This window comes from Haemaphysalis longicornis, unplaced genomic scaffold (genome assembly GCF_048455015.1).
Source record: "Haemaphysalis longicornis isolate Haplotype H1 unplaced genomic scaffold, Haemaphysalis longicornis Haplotype H1 scaffold_8, whole genome shotgun sequence".
Classification (NCBI taxonomy): domain Eukaryota; kingdom Metazoa; phylum Arthropoda; class Arachnida; order Ixodida; family Ixodidae; genus Haemaphysalis; species Haemaphysalis longicornis.
In genome coordinates this window covers 157,703,136-157,730,217 of record NW_027526445.1, presented here as the reverse complement: position 1 = coordinate 157,730,217, position 27,082 = coordinate 157,703,136, and the positions used below count along the sequence as shown (strand labels likewise).

Below are 27,082 nucleotides of genomic sequence, written 5' to 3'. Positions count from 1 at the left end.
TTAAGTGCAAGTCCTGAGCACAGTGTGTAAATTCTGTGTTTTGCCTTGTTTCCGAAACATTCTGATAAACTCGCTCGCAGCTGTTCAAACAGAGGTCACTTGCATCTTTAACTGATTATATCGCTGTTACCTCTTAAGTACACGTGACCGGTAGAAAAGTGTAATCACTTACTTCTTCATGGAAAGTCTAAATACTTGTTTTCTCACTGGCGGATTAAACCTATGATTTACAGCTTTTTTTGAAATCAGAACGTCTGTTAGCGCATACACAAAACGTACTTGAGAAGAAAACTACTTACTGCATTATTAAATGCAAAGAAAATGCTTCGAGAATTTTTATAACAATATTTTAATGTTAATGTTTAGAATACTTTGAACTTTCTTCTCGCTTACAGACTAGAACGATTGAAACAGTATACAACAATTAGGCAAATCTGTTGGACAAGTTGGTGCATTATGATTCAAACAATAGAGCGCTACTTGGACAACGACAGTAAAGAAGGACGACGGGACAAGCGCTCAACAAATATTCAACAAATGCGCTATCTTTACGCCGAAGCATTGCGAATGAAAGGGTTTCATTTCAATATAGGGTGGAGCCTTTTTGAACTGATCGATGTAAATTAAGACTATCGGACATGATTAGCCCGTTCGATCATACCAAGAAAGAGGAAGACAGCGCTCACAAGTCCACGGGTTCCTCAGGCCACATGGGCAGAACAGTGGCCGCTCCCTGCACGCACGCCCGGGCAATGGCGAGGCAGCGCTGCACCTGGTCGCTGGAAAATATTAACCGCTTGATTTAGCAGCTGTTAACCCAAATTAAACATCAACGAGACCACAGCTGCGGATTTCACACCAAAAGAGTGAACACCAGAGTCCATGATTTTCCATTTGACACAAAAGAACAAATAATTCAGCTAGTAATCACAGGCTCCCCACTTGCTTCTTAGAATCGAATTTAACATAGATGGTTTCGTCTACAAGCCGGCTACTGTCCGACATGATCAATAAAGTCATGAGCCATCAGTTGATCTCAAAATAAGGATGTATTGACCTTGAAAGATCGTGCTCTCCGCAACTCCACAGGAACAGTTCTCGCAGCTGCGGTCGCAAGAAGGCCTGGAGGAGATCTTGCACGCAGCTTAGCTCCTGCGCCGTCGGCACGTGCCACCGGATTCCTATCTGCTGCAGCTGCGCCCTCTGGCCCCACTCCTGTCGAGAATGAGATGGGTTGACACGCGTTGAAGGGTTTTGCTTCAGTTTGTTGACCGCCATGATACCACAGGCACCCGAGTGCGCGGTGTTGCAGGGCAGCCGTGAGTGCCATGCACACACTACTGATACGTATGCCCCATTAAGAAGTCAGCTTGAAATTACGAATGGGGGTTACCAGGAAAATCGTAATGCTGTGGAGCGAAACCTGCTCCGAACACAACGGCTGTAGCCATAAGGGCCCAAAATATGAGTGAGCGCAGAACGCACAGGTTATCTTGCCTTGCATTGGCGGAAATGACCTCTTTTCCGGGGACTATTTCAATTCTCTCATAGCTTGTACGCGAAGATAGGTGAGCGTTACTCGCGTGGCTAATCCGCCCGCTCTATAAAGGAGGAGAAAGTACAAGCTAAGGAATTAAAAAAATATTAGCTTGAAATAAGGTTGAGGGGTTTTATCCTTATCTCCCCTCCCCTTCTCAACTCCAGGTAAACCTGGATGTAACGAACCTGTATGTAACGCATGCGCGCGGGCAAAGTGAGGTGGGCTACTCCTCAGCGGAACGAATACGCGGGTTGGCCGCCCGCCACCCAAACTAAGCCACCCTACAGAAACGAATGCGCACACGCCCAGTCGGGTCTCAGTAAACACGGTAAACACAGTACACACGGTACAGACGCTAAGCTAAAACTCTTTCTTGTTTACCCGATAAGATGTGCGTAACAAATTCTGCGTGTCCGCGGATACGTTGGGCGATATGGAACATTTATAGGATATGGAATGTAACTGCTGAGATTTTATCACCTCTTTCTTTATAAAACGTGCGAAAGGAGGAGTTCGCTAAAAAAAATGAGCAAGAAATTAATGCAACATTCACTGGTGGAGCCTTAAAAGCTCAGCACCATCACATTCCTTGCGTTGAATGTGTGAATCTTCGTAAACTTTGAGGGCTCGCCCTACGCGAACGCTATGCTCCGGTTTCAAGAGCCCGAGCCTCAGCATTTATCGCTAGTCGCTACAAGCCGCATAAGCTGCCCCCCGTGACAACTTGGCTTTGTGTTTGTCTTTTGCTTCCGTGTTCACCTTTTCTCTCCTTCCAGAGGCACTGGCTGCTGTCGTGAGAGTGGTTCAGCAATCTCAGCATTTCACCCCCTTTGTTCGCATTCCCTGCGCTTTTGCCACCTACTCAATCCGGTCCTGCACTCGCTTCACACTCTTTTTTGCACTCAGCAGCAACACGTACAAGTGGTGACGCGGCGCTTCCAAACGTGCCCTAGGATATGAGGTCGTAATTCTGGGGTGACGTGGAGCACATTCTGCAGTGGTGCCGGTGGCGGAGTTTCTGTCCCCCCATCTGCGCGCGATTGACGGGCTATTCCTGTACTGCGTCACTCACTTCTCCACAAATCGCACTCCACTTCCCTCATCCTTTCCCCAGCACCTAGAACCCCCTTCCTCGTGCTTCGCAGAACAACGCCGGCCACTTCTTACTTATATGAGCGCTTGGGGGAAAAGAATGGACTTGACTGGTGCACGAGAGAAATGGATGCAAATATGCTGGTGACGCTGTCGTCCTGATGTCGGTATAAACAGGCTGCTGCTGCTCGGAATTATGATGATGATGATATTTGCTAACGCCATAAAAGGAGAGAGAGCCAATATGTTCGATAAAATCAGCTTCGGTGCTTCCAGTCTATACGGCAACGCTTCTCCCCCAAAAGTGTGCTGGATTATGCAACGTCTTACAATGATTATTGTTCACTACTGCATTTCTTTTTGCATTGCTAGGATGTACCACCGGCTATAGAAGCCACGCAATACTAATATTAGGTCATCGCTGTTAATGAGCGCAAGGGTACCCTCGTCGGCAAGTTGTTGGCGAAGTCCAGGCACTTGTCCCATGTCAGCGATGTGCTGCGGTACTCCGAGGGGAAGATCTTGCTGCATGCCCGCAGAAGGTTCTTGAGCAGGTTACAAGACAGCTGATGCATCGGCACCGATGGCAACGCCAGGGTGTGGCGCAGAACCTTGCGTAGCGATGGCATGTAGCGCTGCAGCACCTTTCCATCGCAGGCAACAATCTGCCGTAAGAAAAAAAAATTTACGAATTAGAAGTCTACCAACTTCGTGAAAGTCGATGACAAGCGAAGCTGTATCAAATGCAAATCAGGAACATCGTAGTACAATGTACACGTATTTTTTTATCATTTGGCAATGTTAGTGACTTTGGTATTTGCGACTAATTAATGAAACTAAACAAGCTAGAGTGTTATCTTAGCACACCAACATGGGGCGGTCCGCTTCCCTCCCGTACACGCCCATGTATGTACATATTTAAAGCAGAGGGGAATTCTGCAGCGCTTACAATTTCTCTGTGGACAAGCTAATTATGAAAATTAAATGGAACTTGTTGTGATGATAAAGTGGCCTCAGTGGCTAATCGTCATTTACTTGTTTTGGAAAAGTTTTTGATAAGACAAGAGTAAAGCCGTTTTGTGTTTAACAAATGCGTTAAAGTTGGCGCGCCTGAGGGCATGTTTGCTCGCTCACATGAAAATTGCACGAAAACATGAACATTTGAAGCTTCGTTTAAAAAAACTATTTCTAATCGATCTCCATTCAAATGATACACAGTGATGTTGTTAAAATGTCAACGAAAGTAGCCTCACAAAATGAATGACCGATGCACTTTTGAATTGCAATTTGACAATATGTGATTAGCGAACGTGTTTATTCGGGGGAAGGGGGGGGGGCTGTAAAACTAAGTGCGAGACCAAAAGAGTGTAGAAAACAAAACACAATGGTTGCTCGTTTGGGCTTTCCAGTAAATTAACGTAATTAAAATTTAAAAATGCGCAGTTTAAACCGCCAACATAAGGCCGTAAGTTTCAGTTTTTGCCAAACCTTATGGCATTGCCGAAACAGCTTAAGATCGGTGATCTCATTTTATTCGTGTCAAAAGTGTGAATGGTAATTATGCAGAATTTCTGTCCAGATTAAAGTTTTCACGGCTAGTAGTCGTGTAAGCAGTGAAACGCAATAATTTTTCACGAAATGGTCCCAGCTGAAACACGAGCCACAGCCGCTTCCTCTAAGCATATTTCACTCATAGAGCCCGCGTATTGACGCCAACATTAATTCCGAAATGATTAAAAAAAATGACAGAAAAACACACTGATGGACAGTCAAAGGTTTGCGCAGTCAGTGCGCAGTCGAAGACTGAAAATATCTGCCGAAGAGTATAATCCTTTTAAACCAACAGCAGATCAGATAATAAATGACTTCAATGGCGGCTTTAGACCCCACACCATGCATAAAAGGTAAAATTATGCTTGCGCCCTATTTTGAAGTCCGATAAGCAGACAATGCCGCAACGGCATTGCCTTTGTATACGTCAGCAAGGAAGTGCATAAACGAATCATGGAAGAAACGCAAGTAAGCAGGCTGCCATGCTTCTTACCTCCGATAGCAAAAGCAGCAGATAGTGAAGCCTGTCTTCTGTTTTCTCGTCGGTATTTTCAGTCATGGAGCCCGCTATACTTGTTACTAGCTTAGCCAAGTGGGGTACAAAAGTGGACAGAACCATATCGGGGTTCACCTGCAATAGCAACGATTGAAATAAAATAGATTGAAATAGAATAGGAATAGAAATAGCCGTTTTATGCCCCGAGGTTACTCCGTAACATTGAGGAGCATCGCATTAGAGGCCTACGCATTGAGAAACATTTGGCGTTGCCCAGGCACGCCAGCAAAGAGACAATGACGAGAAGTGCGACAACATAAACGGTGACGAACACACCCCTAAGTGGTACACCTCGCTGCGGCTGTGCTCGGAAGCAACGCACACAAAAGAAAGGAGGTTGAAAAAAAAAATCGAAGGGAAGACCGCAAGCCCGGCTTGCTACACACTGATGTAGCAAGCCCTGAAGAACCCACTGTTACACGCAAAGAAAGCCCAGTGAACCAAAAATAAACCTTAAGTGGGTATATGCTTATAATATACATAATGATTTAACTAGTACATTTTTTATTTATTTCATTTATTTATTTATTAAATACTGCAGGCTTGACAGCCCAAGCAGGAGTGGACAAGAGACTACAAAATACAAGAATACAAGAATTTGCGAAAATGCCAAGTACCACACTTTTTTGGAGACTGTCTTGGTTGTCTGCCTTGCGAGACAAGCTGTGCCTAGTCTGTGCAAAATTAATTGAACAATTTCTGGTGGTGCGCATTTGAATATAAGATCAATTCGTTGCTCAGGTGTCTTGAGAAAACATTGTTTGCCTGATTTCATAGCCGCGGGAAAAAGCTTCTTCAAAGAGCGACAGGAAACAACTATTATGCACAATTTCTCAATAGGGGGTTAGGGGTGTAGCCTAGTTCTCGGCATGAAAAGGTCAGAATTCCTCCATTATGGCGGCAAGCTGATCTTCAGAGAGGCCAATAAATGTCTTCTACGCCACAAATGCACATAAGTCGCACTGCGCAAAGAGAGCAAGAGTAATGACGTTAACGAATGCTCACGCATGGATTAGTTTGAAATAGGCTTTGAAATCCAGATGTCTACTGGCCAAGTACTGTTTCATCTGCTGATAGGTACGAGTACCCACGTTTTAAAAAAGCCCCAATTTAGTTTTCTTCCCCAGCTTACCTCGACCATACAGCGACAAATGTTAGCGACGTAACGACCCGACCTGCTCGCCTCCGCTGCAAGGTGCGACGCGAACGAATCCAGTTTCTCAAGAGCTGCCTGTGGATGAAAGTAAGAGAACGATTGTTTGTTAGTTTGCGCGTTTCAAATCTCAGGCTTTAAAATACCAATGTTGGTTCCTGATTAAACACAAAACCGCATTTATTGTGTACAGTAACCACTGTAAAGTTAACTACAACACTTAAACCACTCTATCATCATCCTTTAGGTTAGTGCGTTTAAGTTCATTGCATGGCGAAAGCCTTTACCGTGAATTGCAACTGCTCCGATCCCGAGTCTTCCGGGTCGGTTCCTTGCGCCTGATTTTATGTTCTCGGCTCTCTATCAAGTTTTTAAAGCGAAGCTCTGGATGCCTAATTGATCAAGTTTGATTTCACGCCAAAACTCACTGCAGGAAAGTCTACGTTACACAACGGGTTTCACAAAACGATGATGATGATGATGATAAGAGAAGGCGCATCAACCTCCTCCAGAAAAAAACGCTTCCCGTGATTGAACCCGGGACTCTTCTGTTGGGAAGCCAACGTCTATCCCACTGTGCCTTTCCAACGCGGCCGAAGAGGGAGAAAGAGAAACAACTATTTTTTCCCCAGAAAACTAGACCAGGAAGCGTGTGCCAGGTCCTTTTCAGTCGTCGGCCAGGAGTCCTTGATCTCTGGCGGCTTCTTCAGCTTCTTGGATCAGTAGTTTCTGTAGTAGATCTTCGGAGCTGAGCAGCGCCGTCTCCCATTGCTCCTTGTTAAAGATGTTTATTCTTTGTGCGTATTTTTGCTTTTCTGTGCATGCCCGCCACGGTGGCTCCATGGCTAAAGCGTTGCGCTTCTAAGCACGAGGTTCCGGATTCGATTCCAGGCTGCGGCGGCCTCTTTTCTAATGGAGGCGAGAAGCAAAAACGCCCGTGTGTAGAAGATTTCGGCGCAGTTAAAGATTCCCAGGTTGTCGAAATCAATCAGGAGCCCTCCACTACGGCGCGCCTCATCGCCTGCGTTGCGTCGGTGCGTTAAAACCTACAATCAAACAGTACCTTTCTGTGCATTCCCATATTATGTGTTTCCCATATTATCTGCCCTTTGGCAGCATGTCTTTGCAAAAATCGCTGACTGTCCCGGGATAAAGCAGCTATGCAGAAGTAGGTTAGGGGAAGTTCCTGCATGCATTTGTCACCAAGCGATGGCCTGAGATGTAGTCAGATTGTCGTGTGACTCTGGATACTATTTCCTGCTACTTCTATAGTAGTGTAAGATTTCGTTATACGTTGTGAGTGGGTCTCTCTCATCCGCTTTTTCATCTAAGAGTGCGTCCGCAGCGGGTTGAGGGGCTCGGTAGACGATCTCGACCAGCCTCATGTGCGACTTCATGTGGTCGAAGCATTTTGGATTGTGGACTTTCATCAAGGGTTGCATTGAAGAAAGCTTCGCGCTTTACCCATCTTTCTCATAAGAAATGGGCTTTGATTTTTCGGCCTTTTCTTTTTTCTTACCCGCTCCCTTGGTTGAAAATTTGTTATTTGTGCAGACTAGGTATTGCCAATTCTCTTGCGTTTCATGACAAGCCCAAACTCGACTGCTTTTTCTATTTTCGGTTAGGATGTCTGCTAGGAGAGTTGGTTCTCTAATCAATTGCACCACTTTCATTATACACAAACGTAACTCCTGTCATCTTTCTTTCCCATCGCTTGTTGAGCTGACCTAAATTTTGTTGCAATGTGCTCAGCGAAACCCAAGGTTTCAATCCCGTAATTCATCACAAAATACGTGTACGCATTGGTTGCATGTCATTTTTTTTAGTGATGGAGCTAGCTTACTGCTGTTAATTTCAGTCTTTACCGAGCGCACTGGGGCCAATCTAACTTTCATTTTGTGTTTCATTTCTCATTCATTTTGTGTTTGGGGTTTCCGTCACCGCTTACAACCTGTCAAAGAAAATTTTCATATTCACCCTCTTCCATCAATTCATAACCTCTAATGCCGGAAATTGTAGGGGGATGATGCCTCAGCATTAGCTTAGTTTTCTTCACAGCTACCGTCACTTTCTTTGTTTTCGGCGCTAAAGTTTTAATGCTTCTTGCTATCATTTTTGAGATACCGGATAACCCATTTTATATGCCGTACCAGCATTCATCGTATCAACCATTCCTTCGTATTCCTGAATGTTACTTCTTGTTCACCGATCCTTCGTGGGGTAATTCTTTAAATAAATAACCTATATGACGCCGCCAAAAAAACATCTTTCAGTTGATGAAGGTCTAACTGGAAGTAAGTTAACTTTAACTTTGTCAGCATAGCCATAGTTACCAAGTAAATTCTGTTGTTTAGTTTTAATTCATAGTTTACCCATGGCTGCATAACACGAGGAAGGTCCCACTGCGCTGTGAACGCCGGCCACGTTCCCTGGCACTCAAAAGCGCTAAAGCCACTAGAATCGCACGATAACCCTTTGGGTATCCAAGCAATAAGAAAATACCTTCCTAAGAATTACTACTCGTATAGGCATTGCTGACATATATTTTTCGCAGAAAAGTTTGCAATTTTTGCACCAATTTTAAATGCATTTGCGGATGTTTTATTACGCAACAAAACAAATTAAGCGGCCTAAATTGTACGATAGTTGGTTAAAAGACTTACCTTGAAAATTTCGGGTGAGCACTGCTGGAACACTGCGCTCAGTGTTGACTTCAGGTAGGATTCCAAGGTTTTCCCCGTGGTGGGCCACTTGTCGACTCCGGGCGGGGTAAAGTCACTTGCACTTGTTTTCTCGATCAATGAGAAACAGCTGGAATTCAAGAAATAAATGAAGAAAATAATATTTCCCACGCTTTTGGTGGAAGCAAGAATTATCGATGAAACATCTGTAGCCCTTTTTCTACAGGACAGGGCACTAGACCGACAGCAGACATTATAACCGTGTTTGTAAATAGAATATTGATTCTAGAAGAGATGATAACATATGAACATTTGAACAACATCAGTACGTGGCAATCTTTCTGTGCCCTGGCGTCCTGAAGAGTGTTGCTTTCTAAATATTGAAGCTTTGAAAAAAAAAAAAAACAGCGAAAGTACAATAGAAACACGAGTCAAAGGACAACACACACGCAGTCCCGTACATATCCCTTTGTGTGGAGATGTACGGAACTGCCTGGCAACCTCTAATTTGATGACATAACGGTATCTTGCTGTAAATTACAGGTCAAAACAGTTGCTCAATACAGGGTTGTTGCGTGATGGAAATAGCGGATCTGCACAGCTTTGGTTACCTGTTATTATGGTAACAAAACCGGGAAGTTATTTTCTGCAGCTTTAGTTTCCAGACACCGTAATTGTTAGCAATGAGATTTTTTATTAACGCGATGTAAATATTCTCACATGTGAAGGACGTTTACCGCTGCCCTAGCCTATTTCAAGAGACGATTCCTCCAGACAATGTAAAGAAAACTCTTGTACTGTTCCTATTATCAGATGGTAAAGAATTGGAGGACAAAGAACGGACTCGGTCAGCCGGAGACAGTAGCAGATGGAGGTCTATGGGGAGGCTTCGTTCGGAAGTACACTTAACCTGATTATGATGATGCTTATCTGTGTTACAATATTATGATGATGCTTATGGTGACGCTTATCTATGTTTTGTAATCTTTGTAAAAAAGATCACAGAAGGTACGAGGGCTGTCAAACACTTGGGCAGACTCAATAATATGTGGTGTGAAGAAACTGCAAAATTGCTCAATACCTAAGTGTCTGGTGGTTGTGTAGAAGAGTTTCTATTTTTCTTTAAACTTTCCCGAGTCGGCACCAGCTTCTCTGAAGTTTTTATGTGAAATATAAAACGTTAGGGGAATTTTTCTAGACTATTGAGGGTGACTTGGAAGTGGCCGCTCCCGCAGGGTTTAGTATCGACCTCCAACTCAACAAGCGGAAACAAAAATGGAAGAGCCTATTGTCAGATCGATTTATGAGTATGGTCGGTGCATTGTACTGTAGTACGTTGGCTGTTTTTACGGAATAGGCAATGTCCGGATGATAAAACATTTTTCTAGCAGGCTGTCCATTTATCTTCGCGTTCAGATACAGGGTCGGGTTAACCGTGTAAGGGCCCGGGACATCGCTCGCTCCGATTTTGTTCTATCCTTGACACGTAGTCTGGTATACGGCACTACATAGACTGCGCGTAGGTAAGGCGAAGGAGAACCGTATTTAGCGAGTTCTCGGCCCGAAAGCGTACCGGTCAATAAGGTCGAGAACAAAGTTCCGGAAGCCTGCAGTGGTGAGGCACACCTCCTTTTCTTCGCCCGAGAGGTCGGTCCGCTGGACAACAGCTTCAGAGCAGTCCACCAGCGGAATGAGTTGCACAAATGTCCTGACCATGTGAAGCGTCAGCTGCGTGGAAAATCATTAATTTGTTCAAGTTGCCACCTGTAAATGGCGCAGGGTTTCATCTGAAAGGAATAAAACAAGTTTAACTTGCGGCCTGCACAAACACGAGAAAAAAACTTCAGCGCCCTTCAACTCCGCGACCAAGAATTACCAGCGAAGGTGACCGCAGTTCAAGGAGTGCATGAAAAAACGCGGTTGCTTGTAATTTGCGATTGAGCATACTTCCTAGCCACTTTTCTAAAATAAACTTGGAAGCACAATAGCTTTACTGTAGGTGACAAACATGGCGCTATCTACTTCCCTCTCGCGTCGTTGGAATCTTACGGCCTGTGTAACAGGCCGACACAAACATCTCAATCGCAGAGGAAAGCAGTCAGGTCGCATCGGGCCATGAAACGTCCTTGTTTAAATCACCCACCAGAAACAACGGGCGCGTCGTGGGTGACCGCATGAAGCCTGGGTGCGCGTGCACGCACACCCCCCTCCAACATCCTTTCACGCATTACCGGCACCCGATTACGTGCGCGGGCTTAAAGGGACCCAGAAAAGCTTTGTGAAGGTGGCAATCAAATGCATTCAGGTGGTAGAACACATAACGGGGCATTTTTGAGCCAAGTGTGAGCCCCATACGTTGTACGGATAATTTGTAAACAATTTTTGAAGATCGCCTTTCTCAGCCGATGAACGCGCCGCCGCAGCGAGCCGACCGCGGCTGACGCAACGGCGATTCGGCCGATCGTCGGCCGCCAGCAACGTCACTTGCCATTGGTGCCGCAGGAATTTAGCTAGCGGAGAACGAAAGTCGAGCGTCGCGATGTCACATGGCTATTCCCAGTGTTTCCAGCTGTTTTGAAAGAAGCAGAGAGGGAGGAGGAATCGATCGGAAAGGGGGGAGAGGTGCACTTAATTGCTTCTGGCGCAGCTGATACTGAATGTAGATCAATAATTCCAACGGCATTGCATCGCTATATTGGTAGTACGCGACAATAAAGGCCTTTTGTAACTTTTACAAAAAGCTTTTCTGGGTCCCTTTAACACGTGAAAGACACCGGGCAAAATATCGCTCCGGAAGCCCTTTAAGCTCGACGAGAAAACAAAAAAATTCCCTCGCACTTCCCCGAGGGGGACAGTGTGTAAGTGCGAATGCACGGTTGTTGATTGCGCGATTACGGTGGATATCGTGATCTTGGAGTGGAGAGGAGGCGCCCAACACCCGCAGTCACTGAGCGGAGAGAGGAGGAGGAGAGTAGCGCCCGCCGTTACGGCGAGGGCTACACGAGCGCCCTCACGCGTCGGAATGCGGAGCGCCCGCTACGCGAGCGAGAGCTCTCCCGCCCGAAGTGGAGAGGAGGCGCCCAACACCCGCAGTCACTGAGCGGAGAGAGGAGGAGGAGAGTAGCGCGCGCCCATCTCCCCCCGTTGCTAGGGAAGACGAGGAGGAAGACGAGGAGCGCGCGCACCCGCAGCTGTTGCTATGCGGACGACGGCGGCGGACGATTCAGGCTCGCTTAAGAAGTTCATTCGCACTTAAAACGACCAAAATGTCACACCACAAGCTCGTTCCTAAAGAAACTAAATCCTAACTCCTGGGCGCAAAGTTTTCAGTATACGCCGATTAATCTACGCCGTCTACATGTGGTAATAGACGCGTATACAACTTCGCTGTAAAAATGTGACACAGCATCAGGTAAAAGGCGTGAAAAGAGCTAGCAAACACAGTGCTCACTGTGGTCTTCTCGAAGTCGTCAGAATCGATCTCACGGAGGCAACTGGTGAGGATGCGCACCACGTGGGCAGGACCTTCAGGAAAGGAGGGTCCCCCACGCACCAGATTCCTCCCAACGGCTGCCACGCAGGCGATGGTGGCGTTCAAATCATTCGGCTCTGATGGCGCCTCCAGCGAAGAGTACAGGCTGCATCAACAATAACCGCATTCAGCTGCTCTAACAAATATGCATCATGTGCGGTAACAAGTGTGGCCACAAAGGCAGCACATTATTACGATCAATCAAACTTCAGGGAGAAATGCTCTCTTTCTAGGCCACTGCTGGTACCTGAAACTTACTGGAATCTAAGTCCGGCCACTGAAGCGTTACCGTCGAGGTATTAAACCGCAAGTATAATATATGGAAGCACGTATGCGAACTGGTAGCAGCTGGCTCACACACATCAACGTTATTTGACGCCAATGATACCTATAACAAAATTTTGAGGTAATGCACAAGCACGCGAAAGACGCTAGAACTCTTCTTTTATTTGAAAACTAAACCGATGATAAAAACGTTGGCGCAGCTTCGCACTAGTGGCGCGAAGGCTGGGCAAACAGCGAAGTTGCCGGCCCCACCTAGCTTATTCTTGGTTCGACTAAGTGTATGCGTGGTTGTGCTTGGAAACTCGGTCAAGTTTTCGGCGTGGTGTCGTCGTTTACACCCCAAAGAGCAAAGACACTCGGTCAGTAAAGTACGCACAATGTGCGGGTGCCCACCGGCTTTACGGTGAAACTCCAAGAGTCGCAGCGGGGCGACCGTTTGCTAAACATTTTGCTCAAAAGCGTTTACTCAAAAAACGAGACCGAAATAAAAAAGTTGGCCGCGTATCTGCTCCTTTCGTTGCAAATGTCGACAAAAGACGGCAGTCTTTATCGTGTTTTGTCAAGTAAATGCCTCCCTTCGCTTTCTCGCTCACCTATCATGTTGTTCCTCTTGCGTCGCGCTCCTCCCAAGGTAAAGACGCCAAAGGTTTGCTTAAATCATTTTAAATTTACCGCGTTCCCCTGCTCCAAACCGGGTGTATCAACGCCAACGCTGCCGTACGGCGAAGACGCTGTTACGAATCGGCCAGCGCTGCCGTACTGTCCCGCATCACTCCTCGGCTGTGCGGCGAAGCCCCTGCGTGCTCCTTCGAAAACAGGAGCAACCATGTCGGTGGCACGTTGCGACAAGCCGCGTCAGACGCTTCGCTCTCAGCCCATCAAAACTTCGGCGGCTGGCGGCGTGGCTCGTCTCCACGCTCTTCAAGGACACAGAGGCCCCGTCGATCGCAACGGAGTCCTCCTCTCTCCCCTCTCTCGGACTCAACGTGCCCGAGGCTATGAACGGCTTACGAACTCTAGAAAGAGAGTTGTGCGTGTTCCCACTTGTTGCGTTTGACCGTTATCGCTTTTGGGTATAAAAAAAACTGCCCAAGCGTTGTAACTAATTCCTGTTAGAGCAGCGAATCGATGTTGTCGCTCTGCTCGAGTCCTGTATTGTAACCTCGCCCGTCGGGGCATTGTTCTTTGGCTTCGGCTCACCTCTCGCTATGAAGTAAACAGTTACGTTGGCCTATCAGCTCTGGACCTCTTCCCGGCTGCAGTCGGCCTTCCCGGTCGCAACAACTGGTTGGCAGCGGTCGGATGGCAACTTCGTAACACCTGGAGCCAGCGGTGCGAGACCCAACACCACGGACGTCAAGGCGGCTTCGGACTTCGCAGAATTCACGGCGGTCAAGGGTGAGTGCGGGACTTTTCTTCACTGAGTTTTACCAGGCTTCTGAGGATAGCTGGTAGGGCGTGTGTTTTTGTCGCGTGGGTTATTCGCGCAAAACAATTTTTGGAGCAGTAAGAAAGCAGTACTCTAGACCGGCCATGAATTTGAAGGCGCTGAAAAAACCGCAGTTGTTGGAGCTTGCAAAAGAGTTGCGCTTAGATGTTACGGACGCGCTGAGAAAGCCAGAGCTGATACAGGCTATACTCGCTGTCGGGGCTGACGATGAGGAGCTGTCGGAATGCATTGAGCTGATCAATGGCAGGGAGACCGCGAAACGTCAGGCCGCCGAGGCAGAGGCTAAACGTCAGGCCGCCGAGGCAGAGGCTGAGGCTAAGGCTGAGCGCCAGCGTGAGGAGCTCGAGAGGCAGAAACGACAGCAGGAACGCGAGAAAAAAGAACGACAGCACCAGGAAAAGATGCGATGGTACGACCTCGAGCTCGAGCGCCTTGAACAGGAAAGAAGGGAGCTCGAGGGAGAGAGACTGCAACGAGAGAACAAGCACCTAGGGCATGAAATTCAACTCGATCAGGATGAAGTGATTCCCGAGTTAGAATTGTTGCTCGAAAAAGACCTCGTTGTCGAGGAAAGCACCGTACCAGCGCTGCCAGGTGCAGACGCTCGGGAGCGCGAGTCGGAGGTGACGGTTGCGGCCGAGCAGCGCGGCAGGGTTGCTGAGAGAGATAACGACGGCGCATTAGCTCAGACTGTCGGTAGACATGGAGGTCCTCCATGTCGGTAGAGGCGGCAGGGGGCAGTGCGTGTCCACTGAGTGCGATAATGTGCCGGCGCTTGTTTTGGAGATCTCGGCGGAGTGTTCGGACGGTTCCAATTCGCGGGAGGCCTTGGAAGCGGCTACCGGTCTGAACATGAACATTTCGCGAGATAGCGAGGTTTCGCTGGAGTGCGTAAACCATGAGGCTACCGAAAGGCAACACGAGTCCGCTGAAACGGAGGTTGTTTCTTCGGACGGCGGCAGTTCAGAAGAGACCTACGTTGTGGCAAAGCCTGCTGCCGAGGCAGCGAATGATTTGCACGGCTCAGTTGGGAGTAATCACGATCTCGCCACTGAGCGAGCCGATTCTGTTCTTACACTAGCTCATGTAGCTGACCTCGAGCAACGGCCAGCCGAGCTCGTAGAGATTCAGGTGTCTGGGGCGGCTGAGCCGTCTTTTGAGACAGGGCAGCTTGGATCTAGTGTAGCCTTGACAGCCGCAAAACAGAACGAAAACACCCTTCGGTGTTCGCTTGCTGAGGCTGTCGCCGAAAGCGCGAGGGGCAACGAAGTAGTGACTGTTCGAAGCTACCAGGTGTCTAATGAGCACGTCGTGCCCTTTTCACTCCCAGCTGATGCTCCCGATGATAGGCCAACATTGGCTGAGCTAGTTGAGGTTCCCGGGCCGCCTGTGGCTGAGCCGAAGTCGGGAACCGACCAGCCTAGAGGAGAGAACGTAAACACGTTCCGTTGTTCGCTTGCCGAACGCGTTCACGAAAAGGCGAGCAACGAGGAGAGAGAAAAAATTTCTGCGCGTACTTGTGGCGCGCGTTTCAGTGCGGGCACGCGAAGGGGCAAAGTCGTGAGCTCGCATCGCGCCAAGGCAACGCCGCCTCCAAGAAGGAGTGCGCGCCTCTCGTTTGAACGCTGGAAAATCCCGCTCGCTCCTCCGCGCGCTCGACCTTATTCGAACAAGACGACCGGTGTCTTTTCACGCGGTCGCAGCAGTCTCTTTCAGAGAACAGGCGCACCTAAAGTGCGATACAAGAAGGGGAAAACTCGGAGCAATGATGAGAGCTCGAATCGCAGCTCTCAGCGCGAGAAGTGGCCTGTAGACGCCTGACTTTCTCAAGTTCATTGTTTTTCCTGACGCAGGTTTCGCCCTTTACGATTGCATTTTTTTTGTGTGTGGGACATTTCCAATCAAGCGAAATGTCACCTTTCAGGTTTGTCACTTGTCTAAAGTACTGCTGGGCAAAAATATAGCTAGAGTAGTCAGTTATTCGCGTACTTTTTCGCAACTAAAAGCCTGGTAAATCTTCAGTGTTGATTTGTCTTCGCACTTGCCGGCGATGCAGTTGTGTCTTCCTGTGTTGTTCTGTTGCTTGCCTGACCAAGCCAGAGACATTCTTGGGGAGCCACTACTCGTCCAGTGACCCGCCCGGTGAAGCTCCAGCACGGTGTCGTACAGACAAGGCCTGGAGTCGAGCGTCTGCCGAGCACTTTACTTCGACAGCATCTTTCCGGACAACGGTTGAAGACCCTTGTCCATCGGGATCTCGGACCCCCGGCGGAGAAGCTGTTACGAATCGGCCAGCGCCGCCGTACTGTCCCGCATCACTCCTCGGCTGTGCGGCGAAGCCCCTGCGTGCTCCTTCGAAAACAGGCGCAACCATGTCGGTGGCAAGTTGCGACAAGCCGCGTCAGACACTTCGCTCTCAGCCCATCAAAACTTCGGCGGCTGGCGGCGTGGCTCGTCTCCACGCTCTTCAAGGACACAGAAGCCCCGCCGATCGCAACGGAGTCCTCCTCTCTCCCCTCTCTCGGACTCAACGTGCCCGAGGCTATGAACGGCTTACGAACTCTGGAAAGAGTGCTGTGCGTGTTCCCACTTGTTGCGTTTGACCGTTATCGCTTTTGGGTATAAATAGAGCTGCCCAAGCGTTGTAACTAATTCCTGTTAGAGCAGCGAATCGGTGTTGTCGCTCTGCTCGAGTCCTGTATTGTAACCTCGCCCGTCGGGGCATTGTTCTTTGGCTTCGGCTCACCTCTCGCTATGAAGTAAACAGTTACGTTAGCCTACGGCTTCTGGACTTCTTCACGGCTGCAACAGCGGCTGGCCGCTCGCATCACACACGCTACCACTCGTATGTCGGAGGCCACGGAGCTCGGATCGGGTGCACCCGCCCGGTCGCAACAACGCGCGTGAATCGAGGCGCCCTATTATAGAACCGCGTTTCCCTACTCCACGTGCGTTGCAAGCAGAACGTGGAACCTACCTAGTGGAACCTTTCGTAACTGTTGCCGATTGATTTTTTATTGGCCGCGTATCTGTTTGCTTTGTGTAAGCACGGTCCAAAGACGACGAAACGTGTAAAAAATTGACCACAAATGCGACCTTTGTCTGAAGTTTGAACGCAAACGGAGCAGCAGTTCGCTCAGGAAAAAAATTAGTGTTTCATTTATCGGTGGAACCCCCCGTATTGGAAAGGGGGTTGTAAACTACTAAGTCCGGTGGGAATATTCAAACTTTTTAACTTTGTTGAGGAAAACGGAAACATTAGGCATATTTAAAGCCACATATAAAAACATAAATGGCACTTACAGTGTTCCTTTAATTAGAAATATTTGGATGCTTGATTTTCGGGTTAGCAAATAAAAAATACGCATTCAAAAAATGTTTTGACCTAAAAGTACAAAAAGCGCTCTTGTGCGACACTAGCCCCCCTGTCGGAATTGTAAGAAGTTCAACAGAAATGAAAGGTACAACTAGCCTTACGTGACCCTGTTTGTCGAGAATAGCCAATGTTTCACGAAACGAAAACTACCAACCATAACAAAAACAAGTATGGTGCAAATACGGTCAGAAACAACGGGAGTGCGGAGAGCGCTTCTGCGCAGTATGGTGCGGCCATCCAGGAGGGCTGACAGTAAACAAGTCATTACCAGTCCACTGCAAACTAAGCAGCATACTCATGTTCGCTTGAAGACCTGTCCTGGTTACGTAATCCCAGATGTTACTAAACGCACGATTTCGCGGAATAATCAAAACTTTGCCTGATATTGTTTACTTCCTCGGTGAATAAAGTATTGTTTGGCGCCTGACAAAGGCTGGTTGCACTAGAAAACACCAAATCGTTCCAATAAAACAAACTTGTATTTTGTATGTATGGCCTCTTTAAAGAAAAAGGGCGGACACCTTTATATTGGTTAACAATCTCGCACAGTTTCTTTAATTTGTCCAAGAGAAAAAAAACTACGTTATTTACACAGCGACCAATTTTTAGGAGCTGGTATAGGTTATATGCTATTATTAAGGCAACACGACTGCTTTGTTTGTCTAGCTCAGAAGGTTCACTTCTGGCTCCAGAAGAACCCCTGTATATATTCTTCAAAATGTTCTGTTGGGGCCTTCGCTGTACATGACAATTATTCTGGTATTGCTGCGACAGGTAATAATTTTGCAACGATAATGTGTCATTATCGTTCGTGTAAAATGATGTCATTGGCAACGTACCATCTCTCAATGTGTTTTAAAGAAGATAGTCATTATGGGGCTGCCCAAACGTGGAAATTTCGGTTTGCGTTTCTAATGCCTGTCTGCTTGTATGCCGCCCGACTCAACCGCCGGGTAAATGTCGAAACAGCACCATTATAAACTACTACAACTATTGGTATGGATCATAAATGTTCACGTTATGCAGCGCCAAAGAAAACTCAGGCATACTTGGGTGAAATGTCATTACAGACCGACAAAAGCAACGTTCCTTTAATAGAGAATGAACTTTCGGTGCGTTTTTAAGAGAGCAAATGAAAAAAAATACCGCGTTAAAAAAAGGCGGAGGAAAGTTTTACGCTCTACCACGAGAAGGCGCGCGAGCAAGGCAAGCGTTGAAAACTTGAATTGGAAACAGTCGCCTTGCATTAGCCATGCGACGAGTGAGAGGGGAGGGAAGGGGCGAAAGAATGCGCTCCGCGTTGTTGGGGCGGCAGAGAACAAGTGCCTTCCGACGACATTTGCAGCGGGCCAAGCGGATACACGGCAGAATTTTTTGTACTCCAACAAGAAACAGGTAGTCACGATTACTCAGTACAACCCGTAAGCCTCTCCAGCATAAATCCTTGCAGTTAAGCTTTTGTTTACATAGAACCCTTAGAAGACAGGAATAAAATAATTCAACCCTCTCTCTAACGGCGACGATCGCTGAACCCGAAGCTTTCTCGTGAGGGATTCTTTGATTGACGTCTCAGTTCGGACTTTGACTCTTTACGCTTTGACTTCGACTCGCCCGCAGCTTGAGCTTTTGATCGCAGTGGCTTTGAGTTTGACTCTAGGCCATTCGATTTCGCACGAAGAAAGCTTCGCGTTCAACCATCCTCGTTGATAGACAAAGGAGCGCATAATTTTTCTGTCTAATTTCACATGTCCATCACCCCCGCCCAAATTCAAAGTGCTTCGACCGTCTCGGAATGGCGTAATCGGACCGTCGTTGGCTTCATAACGTGAGGGACCCAGGTTCGAATCGTACCGCGAGAAGCTTTCTTTTCTTCCACTTCACCCAAGGTAATAATCATCGTCAGAGAAAGTTGGATTTGCTGCACTGCGTTGCTACGCGACATACGCCATCAGTAAGGCACAGAAAGTTTCGCTTTAAAGTTAGTGAGGCCTGAGTACCGTATAGACCCATTTTAACTACCACTGCAGGGAATGCAATCTTGTACGGGGATTTGTTTGTTAGCAAACATCGTGCACGGTACGTACCTTTGAAGCAATGGTGGGATGACTAGTTCCGGTTTAAGAAAAGCCAAGTTTTGCAGCGCCAGGACTGAATCAGTGCTTCCTCTATCCACAGATATCGACAGGAGCAACACCGGCCTCATTGACTCCACAAAGACCGTAACCTCTTCCTCAGACATGCGGTGAGAGTCGGGCACAGGCGTCTCCCACGAAGATGGCTCACATTGCTCGCTGCAACCGTAAAGCATAAAAGCGGATATTAAAACTCAGGTGCTGAGCGGATGATACCTAAGCGGTGCACTTTTCTTCATACAGTATATAAAGCCGGCAATTCAATAATGCAGAATTTTGCCCGACAGCTATCCAAAGCGCGGTCTTTTTGTACATTTTCCCTGGTCTTGCGGTCTTCTAAGGTGTTTCTTTTACTTTTGCATGCATGGGTATTTTTTTTGTACCCCCTCGGCTTATTTTTGCCTCAGCGAAATAGAAGAAACGGCTAGTCACAAAGTTTTGGAATTGGCTTGAGGACCTTGCGAAGAAATTAGGTAGGCTTACCGGCGACGTCTCCTAACCACTCCTTCTGTCAATTTGTAGAGAAAGTTGCGGAGGTTTGCCTGCAGGGTACATACCATAGTGTCAGGTTCGGGCAAGATGCACCGCACAATACAAAGCCGGCAATTGGCACTTACGTTGTGCAGGATTAAAAAGTTGTTATTAAACTCCGATACCATTTATGTTAAACTTAAGTGCGTTCCAACTGAGATAACTTACAACTTGAAATGAGAGAAATTTTTCTTATGCTCCTTTAGTGACTTTTCAGAGGACTAAATACTGCATAGTATTTTCACGCCAAAACGAGTAAAAATTGTCGGTTACGAGACACGTCGTAATAAAAAAAAAGTTGAATGTTTCTCTTGGCATCTATGTTAATGGCAAGTTTTGCAATGAAAGGAACTTCATAATTTCTCGAAGAAATAAATACGTTAAAGATCGAGGTAATGGCATGCAGTGCTTAATTAGAACGCAACAATATATTAGTTATTTTTTCATTTGAATTTCCTTCTGTCGAACTTCATGGAGAGCTTCGTAATCGCGGTGTACGTTCTGAGTAAGCAATGCAAAAGTATACGCGAGAAAACCGCTCACCAAGTCTCTCCTGTAGGATGGATTCCAATAAGATTTGGTAACCCTGAGAAATTGGGTAAGATGCTCCTGACACGAGCTGCCGCCACCCTGAAAATCCGCGCAAGAACGAGTCAACTGTTAAACTCACAGTAATCAACAGGGGGACAGGTTACCCGGAAGCATGGTACTTGAAAACCACTGAAACATTTCCCTGTTGAAAAGTCGGTGTTCAACATCGGCAATAAAGCCTCCGAATATTTTTCTTGAAATTTCAGTTACTTATCACGCGACAATCGAATCGAACACTGCGTTTCTGCACTTCACCTTTATCGAAGCTACGCTTACGGTTTCGAAAAGAATTTCACCCACCGCATTATGTAGAGCCACGATCAAAAGTTTACGGACCAGGGAAATGGGAATCTTAGGGGATTTCTCTTCCTATAGCAGCCCGACAAACTGTCGAATGCAAGCTAGCTGTCGTATAAGTACTGAACTAATGAAAACTACCGCACATAGTACTCCAGGCTGCCGTGCGGCAGAGAAAAAGCTCAACATTGTTGCTTTCGTGGTCCGTAAAGTTCTGCTGTTGGGTGTACATCAGCATATCTTGGCGGTAGAAGGGCCGGCTCATGGCGCGTGAATGGCAGTTCGACAATGCATACGAGTAAGACGGGGTACTATGCTAGAAATCCGTGCCATCGGGTAAGAATAAACACGCTAACGGTTCCTAGGTAACTTTAGGAGTAGCATAACATAGTACACTAAAGGGAGAACGCTAAATGTGCTCATTTTGGTGCAGCATTAAACTATGCATTTTAGTGCGCAGAACGTAAGCGTCCTCTACTGTGGTTTGGCGACTTCGTCGGCATCATGACCGAGCGAACGAAGTAAACACCGAAGACAGAAGGAAAGCGGGGGAGGAGAGTGGGGCGAAAGTGTGAGGGGGAGGGCGGTATGCCGAGGCGGCGCCACAGAAGCCACGCATGTGCTGCGTGATGCACCTGCATAAATCCTTCGGCGTCCTCGTCGTTCCTCCGTTCTCTTCCAATAAAGCAACTCTCTTTTCCCTCTTCCTTGCGTGGCTCATCTGAACCACGTGACATTTGCGGGCGGAGTTCAAACACGATTTACAACACCATGCTCGGCGGCCGTGACGCGCGAATTCGACATAACGACAGAGTAGCGCGTGCCGCCGTGCGTTCGCTGATCACGGGATCGCTTCCTGAGACGGATCAGCTATGCGCCGGGACCGAGAAGACTGCAGTTCGTGCTGTCACAAATTTCGCACTAGGGAGTGTAGTAATTGCTAGCCATTTTAGGGCGCAGCCCTTTGTCGCCCGTCTCTGGGCTGAGCTGAGCCGCGTCGCCGTCGTCGTAACCGAGCGAACAATGGAAACACCAACGAGTGAAAGAAGAGGCGATTGCTGGGAAGGCCGACGAATGAAAGAAAGCAAAGGAGGAGAGTGTCATAAAATTGGGAGGGGCGGGGGGGGGGGGGGGGGTCATCGTGGCGGCGCGAGCCAGCAGTCTCCGAAAGTGTGCGTTGGGGGAGGGGGGGGGGGGGGCAGTATGCTGTGCCCGTACGACGCGCTCGACGGCGCGACGCTGGCGACAACGTGAGGGGCATTCGCGTGACAATGGTGAGCGTTCCCTGCCAAAGACGCGGGTCGCGGTCCCTTCCTGAGACACACTTTGCTCCGCCGACGCAGAGACTCATCATCGCTGCCGTTGAGAGAACCCGCGATTGAGTAAAATATAACCTTGCAACATCTATGTCGAACTCCGTCACTCCGCACTAACTGAGAAGGACCTACCAGGGAGGGGGAGGAGTTATTAAATCATTAGCGGATGTCCTTAGCCTTTGCGAAGAGGGGCCCACAGCCCAGGCCTCGTGTGGCCTTTGCTGTGCTTCGGGCATGTTTTACCACATGTTGCTGGTCTTCCAAAACATTTTTTACACTGAATATCAGTACCCCCTAATGGTAAATGGTGGCCTCCGAACGAAAAACTTTTGCGCCAAAACCCACTTTCACGCTGTTGCCCTGTAGCTTCAATTTATGATCCTGGAAAACATCATACTTCAAGTGATCGCTGAGGCGGATCTACAATTACGCCGAGTTTTATTTACTAGTTATGACTTATTCACCGTTGAGTTGCGAACAATTCGAAATTCCCGTCTCCGGTCAATAAATGGGGCTTCGAAGCGAGGGCAACGATTACTGAAAACGGCTGTAACTGGTGTTCCATTCAAATAGCAACGGGAAAAAAAATTATACGGCGATCGGATGCTAAGACGACTCTTCTATACAGCAAATTTTATTTGCCGGTAATTATTAGCTCACCGCCTACATGTAAATAATTACGAATTCCCATCGGGTGCCCCACTTGGGCTTCAATGGGAGCAGCGTTGTCTCGGAATACAGCCATAGCGCATGTTTTATCAGACCTAGCCTGCAAAAAGATGGCTGGCTATCCTGGCTGACGATTGCGACACTCCCTAATGCGAAATATTAGCGCAGAGCGAACTGAAGTCTTCTCGGTCACTGCGCATAGCTGCTGCGTCTCAGGAAGTCATCGCGTGATGAAGGAAACCACGGCGGCGCACGCTGCTCCGCCGTTATCTCGCATCGCATCGCCGCCGCCGAGCATGGTGTTGTACATCGTGTTTGAGGTTGCACGGCTCAAACGACTGCGTAACTTGGGAGGATCCGTTCCACCGTAGCTATCGTGGATAATTATGAGTTGCAGTTTTTGTAAAACCACCGTGAAACGGACACCCCTTTCGTGTCTGCTAGGGTAAAAATTCAATCCTTGCAAATTTTTAAGATCATTAACTCAGAAGTCGGCTAAATGGCAAATTACTAACAATCATACTTTCTTTCTGGTCCTTGTTTGAAAAGCTCACCTGTAAATCGTTTATTGTGTCGTGCACCCATTTGGCTTCGCTGCCCAACTCTATACGTTCACAGTGTGGATTAAGGCAAATTTTTTTAAATGGATAAGGAGAAGACTTGACGTTACGCTACTTTTTTTTTCAATTTTCAAGTGAACTCAAGATTACTGACCAGGAGGGCGGCGACCCAGCTCACTGCGGCTGCATTGGTGTAACAGCTGCCGTGCCGGTTTTCCGAGACGTCGCTTGACCGCTCCGGCAGATTGAAGCTTCGTAGCAGACGTGTGAATAGCTGCACAAACAAGTTGAGAATTAAGCCCAGCACATGGTCAGACACTCACCACTGAGGCCGGAGGGGTGGAACCTCTGCTACATCGTGAGTAACCCCTATTTTGCTGAAACAGGAATGTTTCGCGTGAACTCAGGCCTTCAGGCAAAACTTTGCTCCTATAGCTGAGCCACCGTAAGAATCGAGGCATTGTGTTCCCCCTTCTACCCTTTGCCGCAGCTTTCCATCGCCCCAATAGGAAAACTCTGGGGCGCCTAGCAAGTTGGCGCAGAGGAAGGAATATGAAAAAGAAAATGATTGGCAAAAAAAGATGCGTGGTTGGTACTAAGTTAAACAGAAAAAAAGGCATCATGAAGTTGTACGATTAACATTGAAGCCCAAGTACGCTAGGGCTACAATACTCGCCTCAGTGGAAGTCTTAACAATTTTCACTGTTCCTAAGTAAGCAATACGTGCACATAAAACACTATTTTTTGTTTTCAGAATTACCAATGTAGATTCTTCAATAGCGTGCGCACAGATATTGTATAAACGGCGTTCTCGTCTCTCGCATTCATTAAGACACGAGCGGCAAAACGTGCATTTAACCCAAGTGTTCCTGATCAGCAAAGCAGCGCCTATAGCTACTGCGTCATCTAAATGGGCGACGTTAACATTGAAGTTGAAATGCTATTAGGCAGGCACATGCTGCCACAAATACACGCTTGAAATTTGTGGCGCAGTGTTCATAAGCGCAACCTGTGTCGGATAAGAAAAAAATGCGACGAATCGTGTCTGCCGTGCCGGACACAGAAGGGAAAGGAAATAAGCAAACTAAGCGAAATTCTCAAACCTTTGGATTCGGTCCACGTCTGCATGCCTACATTCCCTGCGCGGCCATACTTGCGCGGCGAATCGAGGAATGTTTTGCGTGGGTATTGATTAAACCGCGCCACATTAGTTTACAGAAGCGTGTTGCACCGAGCATCCTTGTTTACGTAGCGGACGAGCGTGTGAACCGAGCAGCCGGTAACACACACGAAGCTTGTGCACTCTCTGTAGAGTAAACTGCCTATTTTGGTTGGATTTTGGCTGGAGTTCGACTGTATTCACTTTGGCATACTTTACAGACTAAATTTTGCGGCAATTGCAATAACCGACGTCGAGAAACTCTAAGTAATGAATAAACGGCCCTTATGTATTCAACACTACTCACATGTTGTGTAAAAACGAATGACCATAGCCAGATGGATGAAATTTACAAGAGTTTTCGAATTGAGTTTCACAACTCCAAAGCTTCGAACGTTTGTTGCAGCTCCCCCCGGCCTTAAAACTGACAAAAAGGACTGATTCTCGGTAAGTTTCCGGATGAGCTCACTCAACTGAACTCGGAATGCTTATTAGGTACTTCTCCCGCCACGTTTTTCCGACGGGCATCGTTAGGAGCCCTTCTGCTGAGGCTGATCATATAAAGTTTTAAAATACTTCTGTTTTCCTTTCCTGATGACGCTTAGTGTGATCGACAGTAAAGTACTGTTGTACGAATAAATACAGTAACAAAAAATACTCACCGTAGGAATGTATGGATCCCATTCAATGTAGCCGATAGTGTCCTCTGCAAGCCTCGAAAATAGCCGCACCAGGCTCTAGAATGCCAACGCAAGACATTAGCATGGTTGAAGCCTTATTTCCTGCGTATTTCGCAGAGCTGCGGCTGCGATGCGGACACATATCTCCTCAGGTGCAAAACTCACAATCGATAGTCGGAGATCGACAGTGCTATGAATAGTTTTATGGCAGCCTACATTTACATTCACGCATTATAAACTACATTCTAACAGCGGTTCAACGTGTCTACGCGCCTTAACCTACATATTAAATTGGCATAGCACCCACCCCAAGCAAATCGCTTCGCATTTGAATTAAGGTTGAATGTGCGGGTAAAATCTATGTTGGTTGTATTAACAGGATGCAAATGTTTTGTAAGGGGATTAGAAGTTAACATGAAGGTGAAAATGAAATTCTTTCCGCGATGCGTCTATCAATAAGCTTTTAAGCAGGACAGTGCTATTGGTTTTTCTCCATAGCGATGTGTTTCGTAAACGGAAGGCACAGGAACTTTACTGGTTGCGATTTTTATTCTTGGGAACTTTTTGTAGCTTTGCACGTCAATAGGTTTCGTTCAGGCTACGCATAGGGCTAGCAACGTATACCTACGCAAGTGATATGGTGATTGACTATGACTCCTGCCTGCAAAGGCATACGGGCTATTTCCCGTTCTCGTTTAAGCGAGCTGCCTACATACAGACTTGAATCTGTCCTACCCATTTAGGGGGATTGGTTTGTGACGATAAAAAACTGCCGTCCGAAGCTCGTGGTCAATCTACAAATTTCATGAGGAATAGAATCCACATTCTTATTTACAATTCTCACATGCATTTTATTTTGGATCCGATTCACTGGAGAAATACGCCGACTTGTTTTACTTTGGTCTAAAGCCTGGAATACATACCTTCACCCCACCGGAAGCTCGCTATCGATATTTTATACAAAACAGGTACTTATGTGGCCTCACACGCGTATACAGCTCGGTTATCGAGCTCAATGTTCATCTATTACTGCTTTTTACCCATTTCATACCTTTTCTTGATTCTTAGGTTCATGATTTGTTTAACGGTTGCATATGAGGCAACATAAAAAACGTGAACTTTTTCAACTTTTGCTGCCTTTGAAAATACCATTGGTGAATATATTGATTGATTGTGGGGTTTATCGCGCCGACGCAACGCAGGCGATGAGGCACGCCGTAGTGGAGGGCTCCGGATTGATTTTGACCACCTGGGGATCTTTAACGTGCGCCGAAATCTCGTACACACGGGCGTTTTTGCTTTTCGCCTCCATCAGAAAAGCGGCCGCCGCGGCCGGGAATCGAACCCGCGACCTCGTGCTCAGCAGCGCAGCGCCTTAGCCACTGAGCCACCGCGGCGGGTCCATTGGTGAATATAGCCAGCAGTGATAGTGCTTTGTAACCAGTTTTGCGGCCGTCGACAGAAGAAGATTATGTAACTAGTTTCGCCATTGTCGACTGTTAACAACATTCTACGTAGGGTTTCATTGTAAGGTACAATCGATGGTTTGTCAGTAGTCGACAACTCATGGTACAGCCGATATTTTCTCAGTGTCGATTATTCGATACCGATCCGTCTATTCGCAGAATAGGTGGTAATGGAGGTAGGTTGGCACTATTAGTACTCGCGCAGTTCTTCCGTGTTCAGGAAAGTATTCCCAATATTGTCAAGTTTAGGTCCGCTTCCATGGAATCACTCTTGATGAGGCTGCCCACATGTGATAAGGGACAGTTTCTAATGATACCTACAGGCCTTAGCGGCTTTTACTTCAATATATCTTTAGATTGGGGTGACGTGCACAAGCAGCGGACAACTCTATATTTTTTGTAGCTTTAATACGTCCAGGGTATGGTGGAATTTGTCTAGTGGGAAGGTGGGGGGGTGGGGGGGGG

The 27,082-nt window shown here is 47.3% G+C and overlaps 1 protein-coding gene across 1 annotated transcript in view; it reads right to left on the bottom strand.

The window, feature by feature from the left end:
• LOC144148549 (proteasome activator complex subunit 4-like) overlaps positions 1-27,082 on the bottom strand; it is a 48,450-nt gene that overhangs the window by 9,226 nt on the left and 12,142 nt on the right. The window contains exons 6-14 of the mRNA XM_077680070.1: positions 25,134-25,208; positions 23,467-23,586; positions 19,500-19,507; positions 12,025-12,211; positions 10,147-10,301; positions 8,556-8,703; positions 3,076-3,297; positions 1,058-1,215; positions 687-779 (exon numbers count right to left, since the gene is read on the bottom strand). Coding sequence (XP_077536196.1) covers positions 687-779; positions 1,058-1,215; positions 3,076-3,297; positions 8,556-8,703; positions 10,147-10,301; positions 12,025-12,211; positions 19,500-19,507; positions 23,467-23,586; positions 25,134-25,208 — 1,166 coding nt within the window. The remainder of the gene's footprint in view (positions 1-686; positions 780-1,057; positions 1,216-3,075; positions 3,298-8,555; positions 8,704-10,146; positions 10,302-12,024; positions 12,212-19,499; positions 19,508-23,466; positions 23,587-25,133; positions 25,209-27,082) is intronic.